At 38.2% G+C, this 23994-nt stretch overlaps 1 protein-coding gene across 5 annotated transcripts in view; it reads left to right on the top strand.

Moving 5' to 3' along the window:
- snap29 (synaptosome associated protein 29) overlaps positions 1 to 17203 on the top strand; it is a 22355-nt gene extending 5152 nt beyond the window's left edge. For all 5 annotated transcript variants that reach the window (XM_047799793.1, XM_047799794.1, XM_047799796.1 and 2 more), the window contains 4 exons: positions 6719 to 6915; positions 7071 to 7156; positions 7435 to 7530; positions 7685 to 17203. In XM_047799793.1, the coding sequence (XP_047655749.1) occupies positions 6719 to 6915; positions 7071 to 7156; positions 7435 to 7530; positions 7685 to 7845 (540 nt within the window). In that variant the 3' untranslated portion in view covers positions 7846 to 17203. The remainder of the gene's footprint in view (positions 1 to 6718; positions 6916 to 7070; positions 7157 to 7434; positions 7531 to 7684) is intronic.
- Positions 17204 to 23994: the final 6791 nt, after the last annotated feature.

The following is a 23994-nucleotide window of genomic DNA, read 5'->3' as shown; positions in this document are numbered from 1 at the left end:
AATCTCATAAAATTCTCACTACTGTAGCTGAACAGCCTAATTTTTTGTACCTCTTTATAGGTTCCCCTCTCCAATCCACTTTTTAATCAAAGTATGCTGTTCTTCTGAACAATGTCTTGAACGACCTATTTTCCTCAGGCTTTCAAATGCATGTACAACAAGTGCTGGCTTCATCCTTAAATAGGGGCCACCTGTTTTTTTTTCACAAAATTGAGGACCTCAGTGATTGAATGCCACACTGGTATTTTTTTTTAACACACCTCTTTCATGCATATCATGAATGCTGGGTTTTGTTTGTTTTCTGAGAATCTACTGCACCTACTTGTTTGCCATGTAGCAATAAAAAAATATACTAAAAACCTTGATTATTCTGTTTAGTCACATTGTACTGCTATTATTTTGAACAATACTGTGTATGTATGTGTGTGTGTATATATATATATATTTGTGCTGCACGATTAATCATATCACAATCGCAATCGCGATATCAAACCTGTGCGATTATATGACGCAAAATGCTGCGGTTTTATGAAATAAATAAATAATAAATAAATGCATGTGTGGACATGACAACCCATTCTCTCTGAAAGCTGTTTGCCTATTTCATACACTAACCGCTAATAAAAAAAAGACCATTGAGTTTCAGTTTAGTCAGTGGCGCGTATGGTCATGTCGTGAATTTTTCCGGTGTGCAACGCGGATCGGGTGAAGATGGATGCCGAGCAGACGGACACTGAACTGGTGGCCAGAAAAAATGCTATGTCTGTTATATGTAGTGTTAATTTCGTCAGATGAAACGAGTTGAAATGTGTTCGTCAACAGCCTTTTTTTTCACGACTAAGACGAGACGATGACAAGACTGCACCACTGTCGGGTGAAGATGGATGCCGAGCAGACGGACACTGAACTGGTGGCCAGAAAAAATGCTATGTCTGTTATATGTAGTGTTAATTTCGTCAGATGAAACGAGTTGAAATGTGTTCGTCAACAGCCTTTTTTTTCACGACTAAGACGAGACGATGACAAGACTGCACCACTGTCAGGTGAAGATGGATGCCGAGCAGACGGACACTGAACTGGTGGCCAGAAAAAATGCTATGTCTGTTATATGTAGTGTTAATTTCGTCAGATGAAACGAGTTGAAATGTGTTCGTCAACAGCCTTTTTTTTCACGACTAAGACGAGACGATGACAAGACTGCACCACTGTCCAAAAACGCTGACTAAGACTAAATTAACATGCATTATTATTGACGAAAAAAGACGAGACGAAAATGTTTTGTATAAAATAAAAACTAAGATAAAATATCTCTTCATTTTAGTCTACAATTGTCTCTGCTTTTTCATCAGCTATTACGCCTTTAAAGTATTCTGAACAAGTTCGCGGCTTCGCGCTGTTGCTCGTTACAGGTCTCAACTGCTGAACAATTGTATTGCTTCCGCTAAAGAAGATAGTGAGCTCCGTCTCTACGGCTAGAATCCTGTGTCCATGGCAACGCTCTGTTTTTTATGGCAACAGTGTGTTATAGTTAGCAACAGTCTGTTATCAAGAAATAAAATAGTCCACAAAAAAAAATTCGTCCACACGCCGCTCAATAAATAAATAAATAAATAAATAGAATAAAAATCCTGAGCGCAAGCCCATCGTCTAGGCGGCTTTTTGTGTGAAATGATATTTCCTGTCGCTGCGCAGGCGCTTTTATTGTACATGACAGCTTATGTCCCGATGACCGGTCTTTGCATTACAATTAAAAGCAGTATCAATGAAGTAAAAAATATGATGTGCAGTCAAGTTCGAGTGTATGCATTGTTTAAACGAGTGTTCTCAACTTCTCACTGATACTTTTGTGATTCGTTTTGACAAGTTTTATAGCCTTGATATTGTTTCTTATTCAAAAGTGGTGACAGAAAAAACTCTTTACCCCCAACCTGAAACCTCTTCCCCTGTCACAGTCACATCATAATCAAAATTAATAATTAGGCTTAAAAGCAAATGTATATGTAAGGGAATCAAGTTTAACAATTACATGTAATATTGCTCCAAATATCAATAATGGTGTGTGCAATACTATGTATAACTTGCATTTACTTTATATACATACACACACACGCACACACACACATACTGTACACCTACAATTTTGATCTTTAAGTTGAAATTAACGGTAAAGGAATTAACGTTACACTTATTTGATCTGTTCGTCCGCCGAACTGACCGTGTAACCTTTATTAATTCTATGAAGGTGGTATCTTCCCGGCCAAGAAAGATTCACTTCCCTTTTACTTTATACCGTAATTTAAATTAAATTAACTTAATAGAGCATGTAGTTCAGACCAGATGTTGCAGGTACCTTAAAGTTTGTGAGCGATACTCTGAGACAATCACTTGTGGCACAAAAATATGGCATTTAATGAGTCATACAGACTCTTGTGCCACAAACAAATGCAAGTAACCGTTTCCTCTAACAATCAATTTAGATGCATATTTTTACGTAGGAATCTTTCATTGAATCATAAGGTGAATTTAAGTTTCTGTGACGATTTCCCAGTTAGGGTGTGATTTAATTTTTGAGTCTAAGCTTGCCATTCCTTCCCTTCCTTTCTCTAATTTCTTCTCTCCAGTCTCTTCCTCCCTTTTCCCCAATTTTAATTTCTTTAAAGGAGAAATCTCAGTCAGAATGGTTTCAGACATTCTTCCTGAAGGTTCTGGAGAGTGGAGCTTGCCGGAAGTTCTATGAAGGAAGATGGAGTCGTCTCTAAGCTGTTCCAAAAGTCTGACCACGGATTGGTGGTGTTTGTGACAATTTAAAGGTCACGAACTCCACCCATCTTTGGGGAGATGGCCAATACTACGGCCTGAGATTTCGGAGGGAAAAACTCCCTTTGTTTCAGGTGTCTGTGGGCGTGGTTTAGCTATCAAACTTTTAGATGACTTTAAAGCTTTATCCAAGGTGTATTAAGATACTATGGTGCCTTTCGTGCTCAAATAAAATACACCATTGTTTGAAAAATGAGTAACTGATAATTTTGTGGTCATTTGGATACTAAACATGAAGGGTAATGATGGTATAAAGGCAGCGGTACATTACATACACAGATCAGTAATCAAAGTGTAACTGATGTTATTACAGTGTTGTGTTCTGACAAATGACTAAATACACCCTTGTCAGGAAAGTAAGGAGCAAATAATTTTAAGTCTTAACAGAAGAAATACATTACAACAGGGTTATAAGAATAAGAATCTTAGAGTATCTTATCTACTTGTTTTATTAGTAAAAGGAATGTCCCATTGTGTGTGCGTGTGTGTGTGTGCGTGTTCTGGTTGAGGTTGAGGGCCCCTATGAGTTTAATCAGAGAAGCGGCATGGGGTTATCTGGTCTCTGTGTAGGCTCCAGTCATTCTGGAGCCAGGTGTGTGTGTGTGTGTGTGTCCCTGTGGAATGTAGCCCTCAATAAAATCGTAAAACTGGGTTGCTCATCGGTTGATTGAAGAGTAGATGCTGAAGTTTATGGTCCCTGGGACACGAAATCTAAATGACCCGTACCAGACGCTACACCTGGTTACATACCTTACAGCTGATCAAAGATATTTCTGTAATCGGTTCAGCTGGGGGTGTAAAAACTTTTAGCATGATTTCTTTGTCTTGAAAACCCACCTTTTTCGTGTTCTTTAAACCCAGCTGTTTTCGTTTCACGTGGTTTCAACTTTTAAAAAGCCAAATAACACAAGAAAATTCTTTGGAATATTTAGTTGGTGAATTTAAAGGTCCAGGGGATTTAATTTTCCTGTCTTTGAAGAGTGATCGCGTGACTTCTGTTCTGTGTTTTTACGAGTTTCTCCTACCTAAAACCTATAGAATTGATTGAAAAGCCACAGATTCATGTATTTTGAGGCATAAGTCAATGGTAAAACAGTAAAGTCCTTGCTTCATGGATGATCCATGAATGGTGGCCAATGGACTTTTTGTCTTTTTTTTAAACACTCACAGAAACAGGAAGTAGGAAGAGACAATAGGCAGAAGTTTGGCAGAAGATCCAAGATAGCGCTGATGAGGTTGGCTGTCTCACGACTGCTCCGGGTACACCTTGCCTTTTTTTGTTTATTTTATATATTTACATATATAGATACCGGCTTATTTACACAAGATGGTCATCACTAGATATGACCGAGACACTCGTATCTATTGGTGTACAATCCACTCACTCTTCGCCGTTTTTAAACCCGGACCCATGCTGGCCGACCGAGATCCTGAGGAAGAACAAAGGACGTGACCCGCACCAGCATCCGCAAGGGAACCGAGCCGGCGTCAGGAACAGGCTGAGGGCACGTGGACACCGTGCTCCCTTACCTAGTATCTTGTTATCCAACGTCCAGTCTCTGTTAAAACAAGCTTCGACGACCTCAGGGCAAGGGTCAAGTTCCAGAGGGACATTCGGGACTGCAACCTTCTCTGCTTCACTGAGACATGGCTGAACCCAGCGGTATCGGACGACGCCATCCAATTGGCGAGTTTTTCATGGTTTACAGAACACTGGAGAGATGGACAGAACACTGAAGTCGGGGAAGTCAAGAGGAGGTGGAGTGTGTCTGAAGGTGAACAACCACTGGTGCGACAGCGTGAGCATCGTTCCTCTTTCACGCTCCTGCACACCAAATCTGGAGATACTGACCATCAAATGTCAGACCTTCTATCTACCTCAGGAATTCAGCTCGGTCATAGTCAGTGCCGTTTATATTCCACCTCAAGCAGACACGGACACTGTAGTAGGGGTTTACATGAGACACTAACACTACACCAAACACAGCATCGGGGCGCTGCACTCATTGTGGTGGGAGACTTTAACAGTGCCAATCTCAAGCGTGCACTACCGAACTCTCAGCAACACATCACCTGCCTCACCAGGGGCAAAAGGACACTGGACCACTGCTCCACAGCATTCAAAAACAGCTACAAGGCACAATCACGTTCACCGTTTGGAAAATCAGACCATGCCGCCATCTTCCTCATGCCTGCTTACAAACAAAGGCTGAAATAGGAATCTCCGGTCCAGAGGGAAGTTGCGCGCTGGACTGACCAATCGGTTGCCGCTCTGCAGGACGCTTTGGATGACGCAGACTGGGACTTGTTCAGGCGCATCTTTGATGACGTCAACATGTTTACGGAAGTGGTTGTGGGATTCGTAGGTAAACTAGCGGATGATACAGCGCAGAAAACCACCATCAGAAAGTTTCCCAACCAGAAACCGTGGATGGATAAAACCATCTGTGACGCTCTGAGATCCCGCTTTGCTGCCTACAATACAGGGCTTGTTATCGGGGACATGGAAGAGTACAAGGCTGCGTCTTAGTGTGCGCAAAGCAGTGAAGGAAGCACAACGGCTCTACGGGAGTAAACTAAAGTCACAGTTCCAACACTGTTGCTCTAGGAGCCTGTGGCAGGGACTAAGGAACATCATGGACTATAGAACACCAGCTTCTAAAATGGGGAAAGCGAACGCTTTTCTGGCAGACGAGCCAGACGAGTTTGCAGCTAACCATACTAGCTGCGCTAGCAGCACAAACAGCATGCACGCTGAGAGAGCTGGAGAGGCAAACATGTTCACCATCTCGGACCAGATGGCATTACAGGTCGGGTTCTGAAAGCCTGCACTGACCAGCTAGCACCGGTGTTCACTTAGAATATTCAACCTCTCACTGAAACAGTCTGTTGTCCCCTCATGCTTCAAACAGTCTACCATTATTCCTGTCTCAAAGAAACCCCAGCCCACCTGCCTCAACGATTACTGTCCTGTAGCCCTGACCTCAGTAGTGATGAAGTACTTCGAAAGACTGGTCAAAGACTTCATCACTGCATCACTACCAGACACACTTGATCCACTACAGTTTGCGTACTGCCAGTATAATCATTAAACTCCACGAGGTGAGACCTTGCATGGAGCCCCAAACCAAGGGAGATTGATGACAGTAATTTTGTGTTTCTTCCATTTGCATATAATGGCACCAACTGTTGTCACCTTCTAACCAAGCACATTGGCTATGGTCTTGTAGCTCATTGCAGCCTTGAGTAGGTCTACAGTCTTGTCCCTGACATCCTTGGACAGCTCTTTGGTCTTGGCCATGGTGGAGAGATTGGAATCTGATTTATTGATTGTTTCAGTGTACAGGTGTCTTTTATACAGGTAAAGAGCTGAGATTAGGAGGACTCCTTTTAAGAGAGCAAGAAATCTTGCTGATTGATAGGGAACCAATACTTATTTCACTCATTACATTGCAAATCAATTTAAAACTTTTCTGAATATGTTTTGGATTTTTTGTTGTTATTATGTCTCTCACTGTTAAAACAAACCTACCATTAAAATTATAGACTGATTGTTTCTTAGGCGGTCGGCAAACAGACAAAATCAGCAGAGGAACAAATTTTTTTTTTCTTACTGTGAAAGTGATATTCACATGAATTCTCAATTCTTCCACATCAACTGTGGAAAACCATGTCATTACTCCTTGGAGCATTGCTATTATTAAAAATACATTTGTACCCTTTAGTTGCAGTGAAAAGAAATCTTAAAGCTACAGTTTTAGACACTCTAAACAATTGTGTGAATACAGAGTTGTGGCTACTTTTTTGGGAAGGTCCCCTTTGTATCAATGTGCACAAGTGGCCACATTCTTAGCCATATAGTCTACATATGTGTTTGTAATTTGTGCTTTTATCTAAACAGGAGTTGATTCGTCAGGGTGAGGCCTTGAAGAGGGCAGAGAGAATGGTTGATGATATGACACAGGAAATGAAGACTAGTCAAAGGCACTTAAACTCTATTAAAAGTGTATGGGGAGGTTTGGTAAACTACTTTAAGAGAGATTCTGTGCCAAGGCCACCACAGAAGGAACAGCCACCTGTCTATGAGGCCACCAACAGGTACAAAGTACATTTATTTAAAGATACATTTATTCATTATGGTCAAGCAATGACATATATGTTAGAAAAGTTATAAAAGTTTAGCTCACTGTAGTCTACACTGTAATCTACAAACATTAGACATCTAATAATAGTATATGTGGACTACTGGTTAGATTACAGAATGCACTAGCAGAAAGCAAGGAACATGAAGGTAAATATGAGGCCAGCCATCCCAATCTCAGGAAACTGGACACATCTGGTAAGCTGTTTTTCTTCTCATTTGGTTCTCAGGTGGTTCTGTTATTTCATGAATGTGCAAATACAGATATAAATGCAGCTTTGAGCCATATTAAATCTTTTGAGCTATTTGTCATTCACTATCTGGGTATCTGTAATCAATCTTTATGCAAATAATATTCTTTATCTGAAGTCCTGTCATGCTTATCTGTCTGTGTGATTATACATTATAGTGTGCATGCCTTAAATGCATAATTTAATCATTTAATAAACTGAAACATCATCTCATGTTTGGACTAGAATTGTTTGGAGCTTCATTTGATGAATCGTTCCAAAATGGATACTCGAAGAATACGCATTTGAACGCTGTTCATCAGCATCTGGACAATAACTTAGGTGGGAAATTAATTAAGAAATAAGATGATGAATGTACAAAACTAAATTTCTTGGTTGAATTGACCAACTTTGTGCAAATGTTGCAAATTTTTCAAATAGTGTGTGTGTGTCTCCGTGTGTGTGCGTGCGTGCATGTGTTGTGTGATCCATTAAGATGAAATGTCAAAGGGTTTGAGCAGACTGAAGAATTTGGGCCTGGGGTTGCAAGCAGAGATTGATGATCAAGATGTCTCACTGGATTCTCTGCTAAATAAAGTGGACTCAATGGAAGGCAAGATAAGCTCTACCAACCACCAACTCAGAAATCTGAAATGAGTCTAAAGATTCCAGTATCATCTCAAAGTAGTGCATTCTTGTGCACTACAATGTTTTTTGATCAATAGCCAGATTAACAGTTTTACCAATTTAATTAGCATAGAGTATCCCCACATTATTACAGTGGTATATGCAGTAATGTAACTGGAATGTAACTGCCTTTGTACATATTTATCTAAAGAAAGTTTTTTTTTTTTTTTTTTTTTTTAGCTTTTAAGCAGATCACATCAATCTTACGACCTAATCTGTGGTTATTCTGTGAAAAGCATTTCAAAGTATATGGTCTCTACAAAAATAAACGTTGACAATAACTTGTTGCAGTAAATGAAAAATACTTATTTTATACCATAATTATAAATAGCCTTTCATTCTATCATTCACTGAACTACATTCAGTGTTTTTTTTTTTTATATGATCACTATTAAACAAGACTTTTCTCAGTCCAGAGAAAAGAAAACCTGCTTACTTGAAGCTTACTTACAACAGAAGTCTAAATATAGTTGTTGGGACAGCTACTTTTGTGGGTTTGACAGGAGTAAAATCCAATATGTTCTGCTTTTGTAGACCATCCAACATAGGTGTTGATGTTTTCTGCATGCTGAGATGCACAGAAGAGATTTAAAGACTGGATTTATGAGTTCGTCACACTCTACATTTGCTCTAATTTACACCGAATTGTGTGAAAACAAAAAACATAGTGAGCATAGAATGACTTAATAAAGAAAAACAGAACCAATGAGCTGCTCATAAAAGTAAATATTCAAACAAATCAAGTAGTAATGCTGAAGCTTTAGCCCAAAACATTGTACTGTTTCAAATATGGTTATTAATAATCAAAAGGTACAGAAGCTGAAATGTGGCCAGCTGTTAAACTGGATTGGTTTCTGTGGCAGGATGTATCGAGACGTAAACCCTTGACTGTAGTCCCAGTTTATCAAGAAAGAAAGACAAACCTGGAAACTCACATAGATTCATTGCTTGTAAGATTAAATTTGATACTTTTATGATACTCCCTTCATAGACAAGCAAATATTTCCCCTAAATAACATGCTGGAAATTGGAGGAGCCTCAAGTGGTGCCTCAAGCTCTCAAGCCCACCATCAAGTTTCCAGAGGAAATTTCTAAAAGAGCTCCAGTCATCTTGTTTTGGGTCAGGTTCTGATAAGTGAGCAAATTAAATCCATCAATTCTGATTCCCCTAGATGGCATTTACCTCCCATAGATGGCAGAACACCTGTTCTGATAACATTTACTAGATCATGCAGAGAGTGAAGAGTGTTAAAATGTGATTTAATCTGCCCAAGAAACATGTTTAAATTGTTTATTTTAAGAGATCCCTTTCTTTGAGTGTTTTGTTTCAGAGAACACGGGTGAGTTTGTTGTATCTGATTTCATCTTTCAAGTATGTAATGTAACTAACTAAAATATTGTTAGGAATGTATTTTAAAATATTGCGTTACATTGGGAAACATTTGTGTTTTAGTTAGCTTATGTAATATTCTCTATTGCTCTCTGCTGAGCTACACATGCTACTCCTGAGATACCCGTGTTCCCTACCTCTTCTGTTCTCCAGATTTGCCTGATCCATCCAATATGCACATATGCTGCTTTTTAATAGGGTCCATAGTTAAAATTTCTATACCAAATCCTTTTTCCCCCTCTTCAAACATTTGATAGGCTTTTGGGAAGTCGTGGCCTAATGGTTAGAGAGTCTGACTCCTATCCCTAAGGTTGTGGGTTCGAGTCTCGGGCCGGCCACGACTGAGGTGCGCTTGAGCATGTCACCAAACACAAACACATCTTTATCAAGTATCCAGATGATGCCACAGTGGTTGGTCAGATCAGCAAAAACGCTGAATCGGCCTACACGTCACGTGACATCATCCGTATACCCATGATAACCATTACCATTTTGTGGATTTTTTTTATTTTGGGGCGGTATGATGTCATCTGAATACTTGTGTTCCCCTCATTGTTGTGAGTGCTTTTATATATTACATGTCAATGTTGTGGAAAGTCTTTTGCATATTTTGGGGGCAGGGCTGCCTGACAACCAAAAGTTCAGTCAGTGCACCAGTTAAAACCTTCCAGAGTATCACCCTAAAGAAGCTGGCCGAGTTTCGTGTAGATAGCTCGAAAGCTTGCCGAGTTTTAAACCCCTAAAATTAATAAAGGGTGATTATGACAAAAAAGGCCAATTTGAGACCCAGTACCATGAGTTAATGGTACTCTGATCACTTAGAAAAGTAAACAAGGTCTACAACATATTTGATTTTGGTGCATGTGGCTCGAAAGCCCTAGAAGTAGCAAGTAATCATTTTTTGTCTAAGAAGAATAAGCAAAACAGAATGTTGGCTTCAACTAACCAACATTAATATTAAAACTCCTGCTAGCCATAGAAAAAGGGTTTCAGAAAATCATTGATGAAATTGAAGCTGAAGATACATGTGCATTTCAATACATTAGAATGTCATGGACAACACTCTTGATCTCATTCTAACCCTCGGATTAAATATAGAAAATATGGTCACAGTGTCTCAATCAGAAGTGATCTCTAACCACTATCTCATTTCATTTAAATTGCGCTTCGGACACAATATTTGCTACTTGCCACATCACCATGTTAAATGTACATTTACGTACATTTACGTACATTCACTACTGCAGAGAGATTTACCAATAGTCTTCCAGAATTATCATCCATGATTGGATCGCCATCTGACCTGACAGAACTTGATCAGGTGACTGACTATTTAGAGTCAGTGTGTCTCTACACCTTTGATAATGTAGCTCCACTTAAAAGGAAAGTAATTGGAGAGAAAAAACTTGCACCCTGGTACAACGACAACAGAAACTTTAAAACAATCTGCTAGGAAATTAGAACGTAAATGGCGTCAAACTAAATTATCAGTATTTCGATTAGCATGGAAGGAAAGCCTTCATAGCTACAAAAAATCTCTTAGTGCTGCTTGATCAGTGTATTTCTCTAGCCTTATCAAAGATAACAAAAATAATCCTAAATTCTTATTTAATTTAATACTGTAAAATTAACTATGAATAAAAACACTGTCGAAAAGCACACACCATCTATTTGTAGAAGTAATGACCATGAATTATTTCAACGGAAAAATCGATAACGTCAGGCATAAAATTCAGACCATTATACCAAACAAGTTTATAGATAGTGCCATACATAATATTTCTGTTTTTGATCTGTATTTACACTGTTTTAATACCCTTCAAGAGACTGACTTATTTTCACCGATTTCTTATTCAAAATTATCAACCTGCATACTGGATCCCTTACCCACATGTTTCCTTAAACAGATACCCCTAGTAGCTATCCAACCCATTCTAAAGATAATAAATTCTTTCTTTATCACTGGCTATGTGTCCCGAAATCTTTTAAGCTAGCAGTTATCAAGCCTTTGATTAAAAAAACCTGACCTCGAACCAAGTCAGCTGTCATATAGGCCAATATCAAACCTCCCCTTTATCTCCAAGATCCAGAAAAGGTTGTAGCTCAGCAGTTATGCTACAGTTATGCTACATAGGAATAATATTCAATTAACGTATCAGTCAGGATTTAGGCCTCATCATAGCACAGAAACAGCACTGGTTACCTGTTACTGGCTTCTGATCAGGGTTGTGTCTGATCAGTGCAGCTTTTGATACCATTGACATTCTATACTACTTGATAGGCTAGAACATGTTGTTGGTGTTAAAGGGACAGCTCTCTCCTGGATCGGGTCTTATTTGACAGATTGATATTAGTTTGTAGACCTAAATGGTGACTACTCGAAACAAACTAAGATACTGTTCGGTGTTCCGCAAGGTTCTGTTTTAGACCCATTGATTTTCTCCTTATATATGCTATCCCTTGGTGCAATTATTCGTAATCATGGTATTGGCTTCCACTGTTATGCTGATGACATGCAGCTATATGTTTCAGGTAAGTCAGATGTGAGTCACCAGCTTAATAAGATTGAAGATTGTGTGAAGGACATTAGACAGTGGATGCTTAATTAATGTCCTCCTGTTTAACTCTGATAAGACAGAAGTGCATTTACTAGGTCCACAGGCAGCCCAAAGCTTTATGATTACAGAGTAACTCTGGATGGTCATTCTGCTACATGTGCAACAGTAAAATACCTCTGTGTTATTATTGATACCGGTCTCTCATTTGAAGCTCCCATAAATACCACAAGGATAGCCTTTTTTTTCATCTCAGAAATTTAGCATTACTTAGCATTAATATTAACTAATATGTTGCCATCACCATTCCCATTCTAATCAGAATGGCCTTCGAGCTCCAAGAAATCAACCAGTTTAACACAAATTTCTCACATAGGACTTCTAATGCTTTAATGGCAGTGGTGAGGTTACCTCCTCACCTGTATGCATAGGGATTACTGTGCCAAATTCAACCCAATTAAGCTGCACGCTTCATCCCCTTAAGGCTAGTATAGTGTAGCGTACAAATCGCTGTTGGTTATACCATATGTAGTTAATCCATTCTGCATTATTTTTTGTTTCCAACCATGGAAAAAACATTACAAGATGGTCCATTGCTGCCTGTCCTTGAGATTTGTATGATTCTGGAATACCTAACAGAACTCCTGCCCAGTTCACATATACTTCATCTTCCTCATGGCTGAATCTCTTCCGTGCTTTTGGCACAGATTCCTCTGATTCACAGAAGCACCCTAAGGAACCCGATCAGATTTACTTTGGCACAGGTTGTCCTGGTGCTTCTGTCGTAAAGCGGTTTCTTGTCTGCAGTGCCAAAATACATCCGCTGTCAGTATAGTGCCTCTCTTCGCCAGGTCTGGAATTCTCCAAGTATATTTTACTTGCTTTCCATTTGTTTCCACAGCTATCACTTGTGCATCTTGGTCAGCCTACCACACTTCTTCAGTTTTTACTTCTCCTTACACTTTGTGTCCATATCCCTTGTAGCAATGTGGGAAGAGTAGGTCAGGAGCTGTTTCCAGGTGGCTTGGGAACTGCTGGTCGTGACACTCGCGTGGCTATACTTTCTATAACTATCCTGATAGAGGTGTTTGTAGGCATATTCTATTGACGTCTGTCTGGCCTTACTTAGTGGTCTTCTTACTGTTCCTTCCAATGGGTCAAAGTAACGATTCAGACAAAACAGAACACATCCCTGGTATGTGCATGGGGATAAAGGTTTTTCAGCTATGCATCTGGCAGGTTGCTACGTTTCCTGGAATTGGGATGACCCTAGCTCTTTGTTTTCTCTGGTTACATACTGTATCACACAGTCCATCTTCATGGTGCCGACTCTGCCCTATTGATGGCGGAAGCTGTCTCCTTTCTGAAACAGGCTGTCTGCTGTATGTGGTGTTTCTTCTTCATACTGCCCCAGCCTGTTGTCTTCTGAGGCTCCTCCTACTGATGTTTCAGGCAGCACATTAAGTGGTGCAGGAAGCGGGTTAGACTGTTCCTCTGATGGTGACCTTTGTCCTTGCATTTCTTTGGGCTGTGCTTCTCCAGTTGGCAGGTCTTCTGCTTGTGAGTTTTTGTTATCATGTGTCTCAGGCACCAGATCCTGCAGTTGCTCGATGAGAAGATCCGGAGCCAGGGTGCGGTTGGGTCTTCTGCACGTGTGCAATGATTGAGGGGGTATCATCCAGCTTTGCCTTCTACATTTATAGCTGTTGGTGTGGCTAGTGTTACCTTATATCGCCATGTCCTTCTTACATTGTTCCACTTCCTTTTAAAGGCTCTGATGTACACCCAGTCTCCTGGGCAACGAACTACTTTCTGTAGTCCGTTGGTTACTTACATTGCTCTCGCCTCGGTGGCCCCTTTTACCTGTTGAAATAAAGTTCTGTGTATTTGGGTTTGATGTTTTACATAGCTAGCATGTTCTCTTTTGTTCGAGTGAGGGCCCTTTATTGGGAAACCTTTAAGTGTGGCACAGGCATCGGTCGAACCATAAGCATTTTATGTTATGCTAAATTTTGTTTGCATGCGCATGCTCATCAAAGCCAAAGGGTGTGCTTGCACCCAAGATAATTTGGTCTCTGTGCAGATTTTAGTGAATTTTGCCTATAGTGTTAGTGCTTTTAGTGTCTTCTCTCCACCATTCCTTGTGACTGTGGGTGATCTTACCAGGCTTACCAGGGAAATTACCAGGCTCCTTATCGAAACCACTGTCTCATGAGGCAAAGGGTAGCTCAACCTATTCTAGCATACACTCTGCCAAATTTCCAGAGAAACCATTCCATTTCGGCTGTGTTAAAGGAACAGAAAGGAAAACAACAGAACTTCAAAGGCTAGAGTATAAGAGTAGACAAAGTAAGGCACTGATTGAATTTGAGAATCTGGCCCAACAACAATCAATGCAAGACAAGAGCAGAAAGCTTGAATGCTTAGAATAACTTAAGTTAAATGCTGCAAAAGCTAGAGCACAGGCCTATGATTTGATACATGATATTGATTCAGCAGGAGAAAGTCAAAATCATTTGCAATCCCCCATCCACAACCCAAGTACTCAAATCCCCATCCAAAGCCTCAAGTTTTCTGTTTATTTCTCAGTCTTTATCAGATACAAGGGAAGATTATAATTCCCAATCTCTGAACAGGGTATCTCAAGTTTTTATTACTGTGCCAGCAGATGCTATGAGTGCCAACTGTCCTCAAGTGCCAGAGCACTGAAGCAGCATATGACTTAGACTAGCAACTGTTTGAGAAAAATTTTGGAGTCACATTCATAATTTAAAAATCCTACAGAGACAAGCTTTGGGTCAAAGATAACCTCTAACAATAGTTGTGAAATAAGGGAGTCTACAGAATTCAAGAGCTGTGAAGTCACAATGCCCCACCTTAAGACATTGGAAGTTCTCGATGACTGCAAGGAGAATAAAAAAAATCTTACTGAAGTGTCCGGATGGAACCGCAAGGTGATGGAAGCTAGAGCCATTTATCCACAATTTAGAGTTTGTGGATTTTAAATTAATTGAAGTGGTTCTTGCTTGTCATTTTATATCTTCTGTACAGGTGCTTAAAACTGTGGAAAGCAGGAAACTGATGCTGTAGAAATTGTTGCAGTGGCAATTAGCAATGTAGTCAGTCAGGAAGGTTTAAACACACACAACTACAAACATTGAGATACTAAAAAGGAGACTGTCCATTTGTAGCTATCCCCAATGTCTGCAAAGTCAACAGTCATACATTGCCAGAAACTACAAGTGAACAGATACAACTCTAATGCTTAATGCCCTTAGTTTTCACACGAGTTTATTTCTGTGAAAAGATCACATTTTCTACATCAGAAACTGCTCTAAATTGGACTCATCTAGAATAAGTGGCAGACAAGATACCACCATTAATGGATACAAAGTCTTTTGGTCAGTTCCCACTCCCAGCAAGCCCTTCGTACCAAAGAAATCGTATTTGGGGAGGAAAATCATCTATATGAACAACTAACTGATCTCGGCTGGAGCATAGTCGGCTGCTCACATCCAACAAACAATTGCAGTGATGCAATAGGAATTGGTCATCATAAAATTCAACCATCATAGGAATCTGTCTTGTTATAGAACCTTAGTGAAATAGACTTTATATAACACAGTGCAGATGACTCAGTTTCTTAGGAAACATTCTCTTCCTAAGAGGCAAATGAAGGATTATACAAGGCAAAAGGAAGATGGTTACTTTGAACTCCCCCTTCCTTTCAAGACAAACAAACCCAGTCTTCCCTATAATAAACAATGTGTAGTTCTTAGACTTGCTTCATTAGTGATGACTGTCCATTTCATGAATGTCATTATAACATTGAGGAGACATTTAGAGAGTTCCAATGTTGGAGCTTAATAATCATCCAGCATTGTATATTCCACACCACTCTGAATGATTACCTCTTGACTGGTCCAGATATTATCAACACAGTAGTTGGAGTGCTGTATTGTTTTAGAAAGGGTCAGATAGTCCTAATGTGCAACACTGAAAGAATGTTTTACCAATTCCATGTTGCAAAGGAATCTGAGGATGAAGGCAATGTGGATTCCAAAACTTCATGAATGAAGGTACTCTTGTTTGTGTTTGTACCAACTTTGGACTCAAGTATCTAGCATGGTAGGCTCAGGAAATGTTTGTGAACAGTCCATCAAGTTTATCCAGAGACATTTTTACGTTGATTATTGCTTAACAATTGTAAAGTCATCTGCTGAATAGTCTTGTCAAAGAGGCAAGAGCCTTGTGCAGAACAGGAAACCTTTGAATGCACAAGTTCGTGTCCAACAATGAAAAATTGTTTGTGGCTGGAAAATTCCACTGACAAGAAGAGGAGTTTTTTCAAGACTAGAATCTAAGGATTTATTGTACTTTTCTACTAGTCAGCAAGTGGATTCTTCAAATGTTATTTAAAGATAATATAAGCTGGCATGAAGATCTCCCCATCCATATTCTGCCACAGTGGGAGACATAGCTTTGTAACTTCTCTCACTTGGCTGGCCTCAAACTTTGACTTTGTGCGTTATAAGCTAGTTTAACTCTATGTGTGCATGTTCATATATCAGAGCAATGAGTAAAACAGGACAGATCAGTTGCTTACTAGTTATGGGGAAGGCCAGCGTAGCCCCTACCAAGCTCATGACTATTCCAAGGCTTGAATTACAAACAGCTGTGAGTTTAGATCGTAATGGAGATGTCAAAAAGTTGAAAACTTGCATTAGTTTTACTGGACTGACTCAAGAGTAGTCCTTGGTTATGAAAACAATGACGGCAAGAGATTTCACACATTTGGTGCTAACCGAATTCAATGCGTAAAAACTACAACACGCCTGAAACAATGGCGACATGTCAGTTCCGAAAACAACCTTGCAGATCACGCCTCGAGAGGGCTGAGTGCAATTCAACTGAAAGTGCCTAATTGGTTGAAAGGTTCAGATTTTTATGGAATCTTCCATACAAAGAAATGGAGGCAGAAATAGAAATGAGCTTAACATTACAATTTCTGTATGAGATAATGCGCATAATCAACAGCAACCCACTAAGTGTTGAACATCATCATGATCCTACGGGTCCAGAGCCCCTTACTTATAATCACATACTAACCATGAAATCCTCAGTCATTTTGCCTCTCCAGGAAGATCTCTATCCCTATCTATGCCTTGCAGAGCTCCGCTATGCTTTTAAGTTTTGTGATTGTTCATGGTTAAGGATAAAGGACCTTAAATTTTCAAAGAATCGAGGACCTCTTTTCATAACAACCTGCTAACAACTGAAGTGTAATAATAGCGCTAACCTCCATTTTGCATGTAATTTGTTTGTACTGTTTTTTTCATTTATATAGTTCTCATGCAAAGGAATAAATGGCTATGTTAAAGAACCCATCTGTGTCTGTGTTGTTGTAGAGAGAGCTACAGGGAGTTTTTATGTTCTTAACTAAGATTCTGATTCATGTTCTCAACTGGATACCATTATTCAACTTTTAATAAGATGGTACTTTATAAGATGGTGTTCCTATGTGAGGGTCTTGAAATGTAGAAATATTTCACTATACGTAATAGAATGTTGTCTCTCAAATATAATTAGATAGTTAGTTAGCAAACAAGAATAAGACTAAATTAGACTAGCAGATAATTCCAATTTTTGCATGCCTGTCTGAAGTTGTATAGTTTGTATATCCACTGGAGGGCACTGTTGAATCAGTTACAGATTCAAACAATTTAAAGAGAACTTGTGCACCATGTCCAATCCTTATATCCCAGAATAAAATATATAAAAGCATGTTTTGCCATGACAAATCAGAAAAATGAGTCAGACACATTTTACATGTGCTACTGTACATAACAAGGCTGTTCTATGTAACTAATGCAATGTGTAGTTCTTGTTATTGTAACAATTTTGACAATTAAAAAATAACTTGTTTATCATAAAATCTAAGGGTAGTTTTAAATAGGACAAATACATACACATTGGAAAAATGTATGAATGAAAATGAAATGACAATGAAAAATAACACCATTCCCATATGTTCCCAGCAGCACTTTGTTTATATAGTCAGCATTCTGTAAAAACCAATGCATTTTTCAGAAAACCTCACCATTATTTTACTTGTATATTTGTTCTTGAGATATGCTCAAAAATTAAGCCATTCCCAAAGGTAATATGGAACCAAGCATCCTTTATAACATTGGAAACCAAAACTTACATAAAGTACATAAAGTATATAAAAAATATATGTATTTTTCACCCAGTTGCGATTCAGCACGGTAATATGATGATTCAGTATGATGTCGTTTTGTAAGATTATCTAGGGTGGATAGCATCTATGGTCTATAAGCTGTGCAATAGCATAATTAAAATATGTTTGTTTAAGTAACTGAATTTTTTAACTAACCATGCTCTTTTTACTAATTTAGACCTCTTTTCTGCTACACCTCAGAGAGCATCTGAAGCAGTCTCAAAACACTAGGAAAAAGGCTAACGTATTTCAAGGCTTCATTCCCAACCAGTCATTTTTTAAACAATTTCATTGTTTAATTATACAAAATACTGAGGGTGCATGCAGAACTGAGGCCTATTTTGTTTGAATGGCTGATAGCTTCATTCATTTGCATTTTCTTATTACTGATGAATAAATATATTTCTATAAATAAGTACTGCCTGTTTTCTCAAAACCATGATGTATAACAATGCCCTGTTATTTTTAGATAATGAGTTCAAAATATGTTTTCTGTTTCTCTTTATGCAATTTATTAAATTGTTGCTGTTTACCTTGGTGATTTCTGGACACACTTTTCTAAAGTCTGACTTTACCAAAGTTCATAAAAAAAAACCCAGTGAAGGCTTGTTAGACTGTTTACATTGTGTGTGAGTGTATTGCAAGTTACTGTATGAGTATGTTATTTGAGTACCTGCTTTAATATAAAAACTGAACTGAACTGAACTGAAAAAAAAATTGATTGCATCGTGTACAAAAAAATGCATATCTACCAATAGAGAGTATGGCTGGGTGGTATAGAGCAAAATTTATATCTGTATTTTTTGGATGAATGGCGATATGCGATATATATCTCGATATTTTCTACAAAGTGGAATAAATGTTTACTTGCATGTAACCCAAGTTAAAATAATCAAAATAGCAATTAAATTAAAAGGTGATTAAAGAATTTAAGAAACAATTATAATTGGAAGTTAATTAGTTTAATTAAAAATAAATGATAATTGAATATGCAGGACAACGTATGCCTTAAACAAATAGACGTGTAAACCGGAAGAAGCGTATAGCTTGTGACATCATCTAGGCGGAAGTGCTAGTGAGAGAGAAATGTATCGAGTTGAACAACGTGGCAGACGAGTAAGAAAAGAAAAGAAAAGACAATATATGACATTTTATAAACACATTACTTATAAGTTTATAAAATGTCGTATGTAGTGTTGTAAAACTTTGACTAAACTCATCGGATTACTTTTATAGTGATGATTGCTGTATTTTGAAGCGGTGTTAGTGAGTTGAAGAAATACCCTTGTTATTTGCATTGCCTCACGGTGTAACTTCGATCTGAGAAAAGGAGGACTAAAGTTTTTCCCTTTTAGTTCATCACTATCAACTTGGTGGAAACCTTCACAGTGGTAGGATTTTGGATTTATTTTTACATACTTATCAATTGGAATGATTTTGGGTCATTCTGAGGACAAGCGTTAGTTGGACAACAGAACTGTTTTAGAAACCGAGTAATTTTATTCTTATTTGTTCAAATTTTATGTGTATTAATGGTTTTGAAAGTTGGATGTACTTTAATACTGACAATCTGTTAATTTTGGTTTAATGAACCAATTGCCTTGTAATTGCAACCTGAGCTATTGTGACACTGTAGAAATAGTAAAAAGCCATCTCAGAATTAGCTATGACCAATAATTGTAAACTCGAAAAAGTTTAAACTAAAAAAATAGATACACAGGGATAAATCTAAATAAATATGTATATACAGTATAATTAGCAATAAATTAAGGTCATAATTTAGGTTCACTCAAACACTGAAAACACTGCATTTTAGGTACTGATATATCCAAGGATTTTATGTAAACATTTCCACCCCCTGATATGTTTATTATATACTGTGCTTTTCTTCTATTTGTGAGTTCAACTAATACATATTGGTATAATTGGTTGTGGTGGGTGTTTCTTCTCTTTTGCTCTTCAACCCTGCTTTCCCTACAAACCTGGATATTGGTCCATTATTTAAATACATTTCCATGCAACCCTGTCTAAAGACAACACACCTGTTACATTCAAGTTACAGCTTTATGCAAAGTTACATTCACCTTTATTAAACAGCTGATGATCAAAATAATATGCAAAACATTCCTTTCTGTTTAAAATATTGAGCTGTGCAACCTAAACATGCACATAAAAAAAGGATTTTACACAGCTCTGACATGCAAATAACAAGGTAAACAGTACAGTATAAAACATTAACTACTTTGTCAGAACAAGGAGGTTATTTTTGAGGAACAACATTCTGTACCAAACAAAGTATTTTATAGTATATTAAAGGATTTACACAAGGAAAACTAGCCCAGACCCAGCTGAATCTAGACTACGGCAAGCTTCTATTCCTTCAGCTGAAGTAGAAGCTGCTGACAACTGCTGATGTGGCGGTCATCCATGCATGTAAAATCATAAATAAGTTTATAATGCATAAATAGTAAAAGACTTTGACTTATGTTTTACACCCACAGAAGCTTCTAAAATTACGTTAACTAATTAAAAACAAAAAGCAACAAAAGAGAAAAAGTGCCATCTGTAACTCAAGTGGCAGAACTCAAGTGCCATCTGTAACTTTTCTTTTCATACGGCATGCTGCCGGTAAACAAAGCTTTCGACAAGCTGGCACGGAAAGACTATGGCACAACTGCAAACCTAGACATGGCCGTCCACCTAATCTGACAGGCTGTGCAAGAAGAGCATTGATCAGAGAAGCAGCCAAGAAGCCCATGGTAACTCTGGAGGAGCTGCAGAAAGCCACAGCTCAGGTGGGAGAATCTGTCCACAGGACAACTATGAGTTGTGCACTCCACAAATCTGGTCTTTATGGAAGAGTGTCAAGAAGAAAGTCATTGTTGAAAGAAAGCCATAAGAAATCCCGTTTGCAGTTTGCGACAAGCCATGTTGGGGACACAGCAAGCATGTGGAAGAAGGTGCTCTGGTCTGATGAGACCAAAATTTTACTTTTTGGCCAAAACATTATGTGTGGCGGAACCTAACACATCACATCATCCTGAACACACCATCCCCACCGTGAAACATGGTGGTGACAGCAATCATGTTGTGAGGATGCTTTTCTTCAGCAGGGACAGGGAAGCTGGTCAGAGTTGATGGGAAGATGGATGGAGCCAAATACAGGGCAATCTTAGATGAAAACCCGTTAGAGTCTGCAAAAGACTTGAGACTGGGGCAGGGGTTCACCTTCCAGCAAGATAAAAGCATACAGCTAAACATACAGCCAGAGCTACAATTGACTGGTTTAGATCAAAGCATATTCATGAGTAAGAATGGCCCAATCAAAGTGCAGACCTAAATCCAATTAAGAATCTGGGGCAAGACTTGAAAATCGCTATTCACCGACACTAGCCATCCAATCTGACTGAGCTTGAGCTATTTTGCGAAGAAGAATGGGCAAAAATTTCACTCTCTAGATGTGCAAAGCTGGTAGAGACATACCCCAAAAGACTTGCAGCTGTAATTGCAGCGAAAGGTGGTTCTACATAATATTGACTCAGTGGGGCTGAATACAAACGCACGCCACACTTTTCAGATATTTATTTGTAAAATAAAGTTTGGACACCATTTATCATTTTCCTTCACAATTATATGCCACTTTGTGTTGGTCTATCACATAAAATCCTAATAAAATACATTTTGTTTGTGGTTGTAGTGTGTCAAAATGTGAAAAGGTTCAGTGGGTATGAATACTTTTGCAAGGCACTGTAGCAGATGAAGCTCAAAGTTTTAAAAAAATGCATTTTGTGGTGATTTTGTAAGTAGTGAAAGAGATCTGATGTCCTTCTCTTTTTTAACTGAATCTGACATGCTGTGTTTTTCTACATGTTTCATGGGGGGAGGGCAGGGTCCAGGTTGTATGCTGTGGGGAAAGGGCCCCATCAACCATATCAATATAGATGGTATTGTCTCATCCTGTATCATGCTAAAAGAATCTTAATATATCTCTAAAACTACCATCTCTTCGGGTTACGTGGTTACGTAGCCATCTTCCATAAATAAAAACACTTTAAGTCGAGTACTGACTCTATACCTTCTAGCCATATAACAGAGTACTAGTGTGGACTAATGTGAAAGAAAAAGCCCCTACAAGTCCAGCTCAAAAAGCAAGAGTGAGATTTAGATCTATAGACCTATTGACAAAGGCAGATTCATGTTATGGAGGTGTTTTGCTGGAAAAGAAACTGGTGTGCACTTGGCATGTGTTGGGATTATCTAGAAAACCTAAAACAACACCTTAAGACATCAGCTAGAAAGACTGCCAAGCTCCCAGCAGGACAATGATCCCAAGCAATACTAAAATAGCAATAAAATGGCTTAAACACAAAAAAGTGAAAGTATTGAAGAGGCAATCACAAAGGCCTTACATGAATTACATAGAAAATTTCTGAAATGAAACAAGTCTGTCTGTAGTATTATAACTACTGTCCCTGCTGAAAAATACAGCATAAACCACCATGAATTCCATGCTGGTCCAGGCTGGTTTTTACTGGTTCGTGCTGGTATAATGCTGGTTCGTGCTGGTATAGTGCTGGTATAATGCTGGTCAGTGCTGGTATAATGCTGGTCAGTGCCGGTATAGTGCTGGTATAGTGCAGGTACAGTATAGCTGGGTGGCCAGCATAGTCAAGGTGTTATCAAGCAAAACAGGGCTGGTGTAGCTGGTTTACCAGTATGATCTTTCTGGAATGAGCTTTATGGGAACAACCTTTATTTTTGCTTGTGTATGTTTCTATGTAACACATTAATATAAGATTAAAACACAATATATTGGAATATATTTAATTTTAAATGTGTTATTTCTTGTGATCCCTTTTTTGGATAAAGAACTGAAATAACAAAGCTCAAAAATCTTTGAATAACAAAGAATAAAAACATTTAAAAATCGTTTGTAATACCAACAAATGATGACTTCCCGAGCTCCATGAGGGAAGCAGCATATAAATCATACAGAATGATGGTTGTTGAAATATATATATATATATATATATATATATATATATATATATATATATATATATATATATATATATATATATAATTACATTTAGTTGAAAATAATTTACTGTATATTTCAGTTTTATACAGTTTTTTGATCTAGTTAGTATTTCAAACTTTCAATATGTATGTATATATGTAATCGATTTGTCTCAATTAAGAAGTAGTTAAGTTGTTTGTTTTTTAGTAAAGCAATAATGTGAAGAGATATTACCCAGCATCAGCATTGCTATGCAACCTTTAAAGCAACTGTGTTCACGAAGGTAAATAATTCCTGCACTTTCCAAAAATAAATCTTGCAATGTTTTCGACTACATTATATACCTTACAGTGTTTATTAAAATTACAATTCCCGCTGTAATCAGGATTTTGTTTTGGGGTAAATAAAAAGCTTCTGCTTCTACACGACGAATCTTCTGATCACTGGGAATAAGAATGTTTGCATACATGAGGTACCTGGATGACGGCTGCACGGCGGTTGTTTCAACTAGCGAAATTAAGGACGTATTAATTTACTTTTAACTACTAAAATTAACTACGACATGTTTGACCAAACTCAGGTTTATTGGGTAGCTATGATGGAAGCAAGACTTCTTCAGGGCACAAATACTAATGCTTAAAGGTAAGTAAGTTAAGCAGTAGCGGTTTTATCATAACTCGTTCACTACACAATATAAACAAATGAGTGATATATAGTTTTGTTTCTTATTTTGTTTCTATAATTTTTCAGAGAATAAAGAAGACATAGAGTAGGAGTTGTCTAAAGGCAAAGACTCCGGGTAGCACCTCTTAAAAAACGCCACCACATACTACTTGTTACTCGCTAAAAGAGAGAGCGAAAGCTAAGACCAAAAATGTGTGTTGTAAAGGTTATATTGTGTAACATTATTTGT

Source organism: Tachysurus fulvidraco, chromosome 14 (assembly GCF_022655615.1).
Source record: "Tachysurus fulvidraco isolate hzauxx_2018 chromosome 14, HZAU_PFXX_2.0, whole genome shotgun sequence".
In the NCBI taxonomy this organism is placed as follows: Eukaryota; Metazoa; Chordata; class Actinopteri; order Siluriformes; family Bagridae; genus Tachysurus; species Tachysurus fulvidraco.
This window is presented reverse-complemented; position numbering and strand designations above follow the sequence as displayed.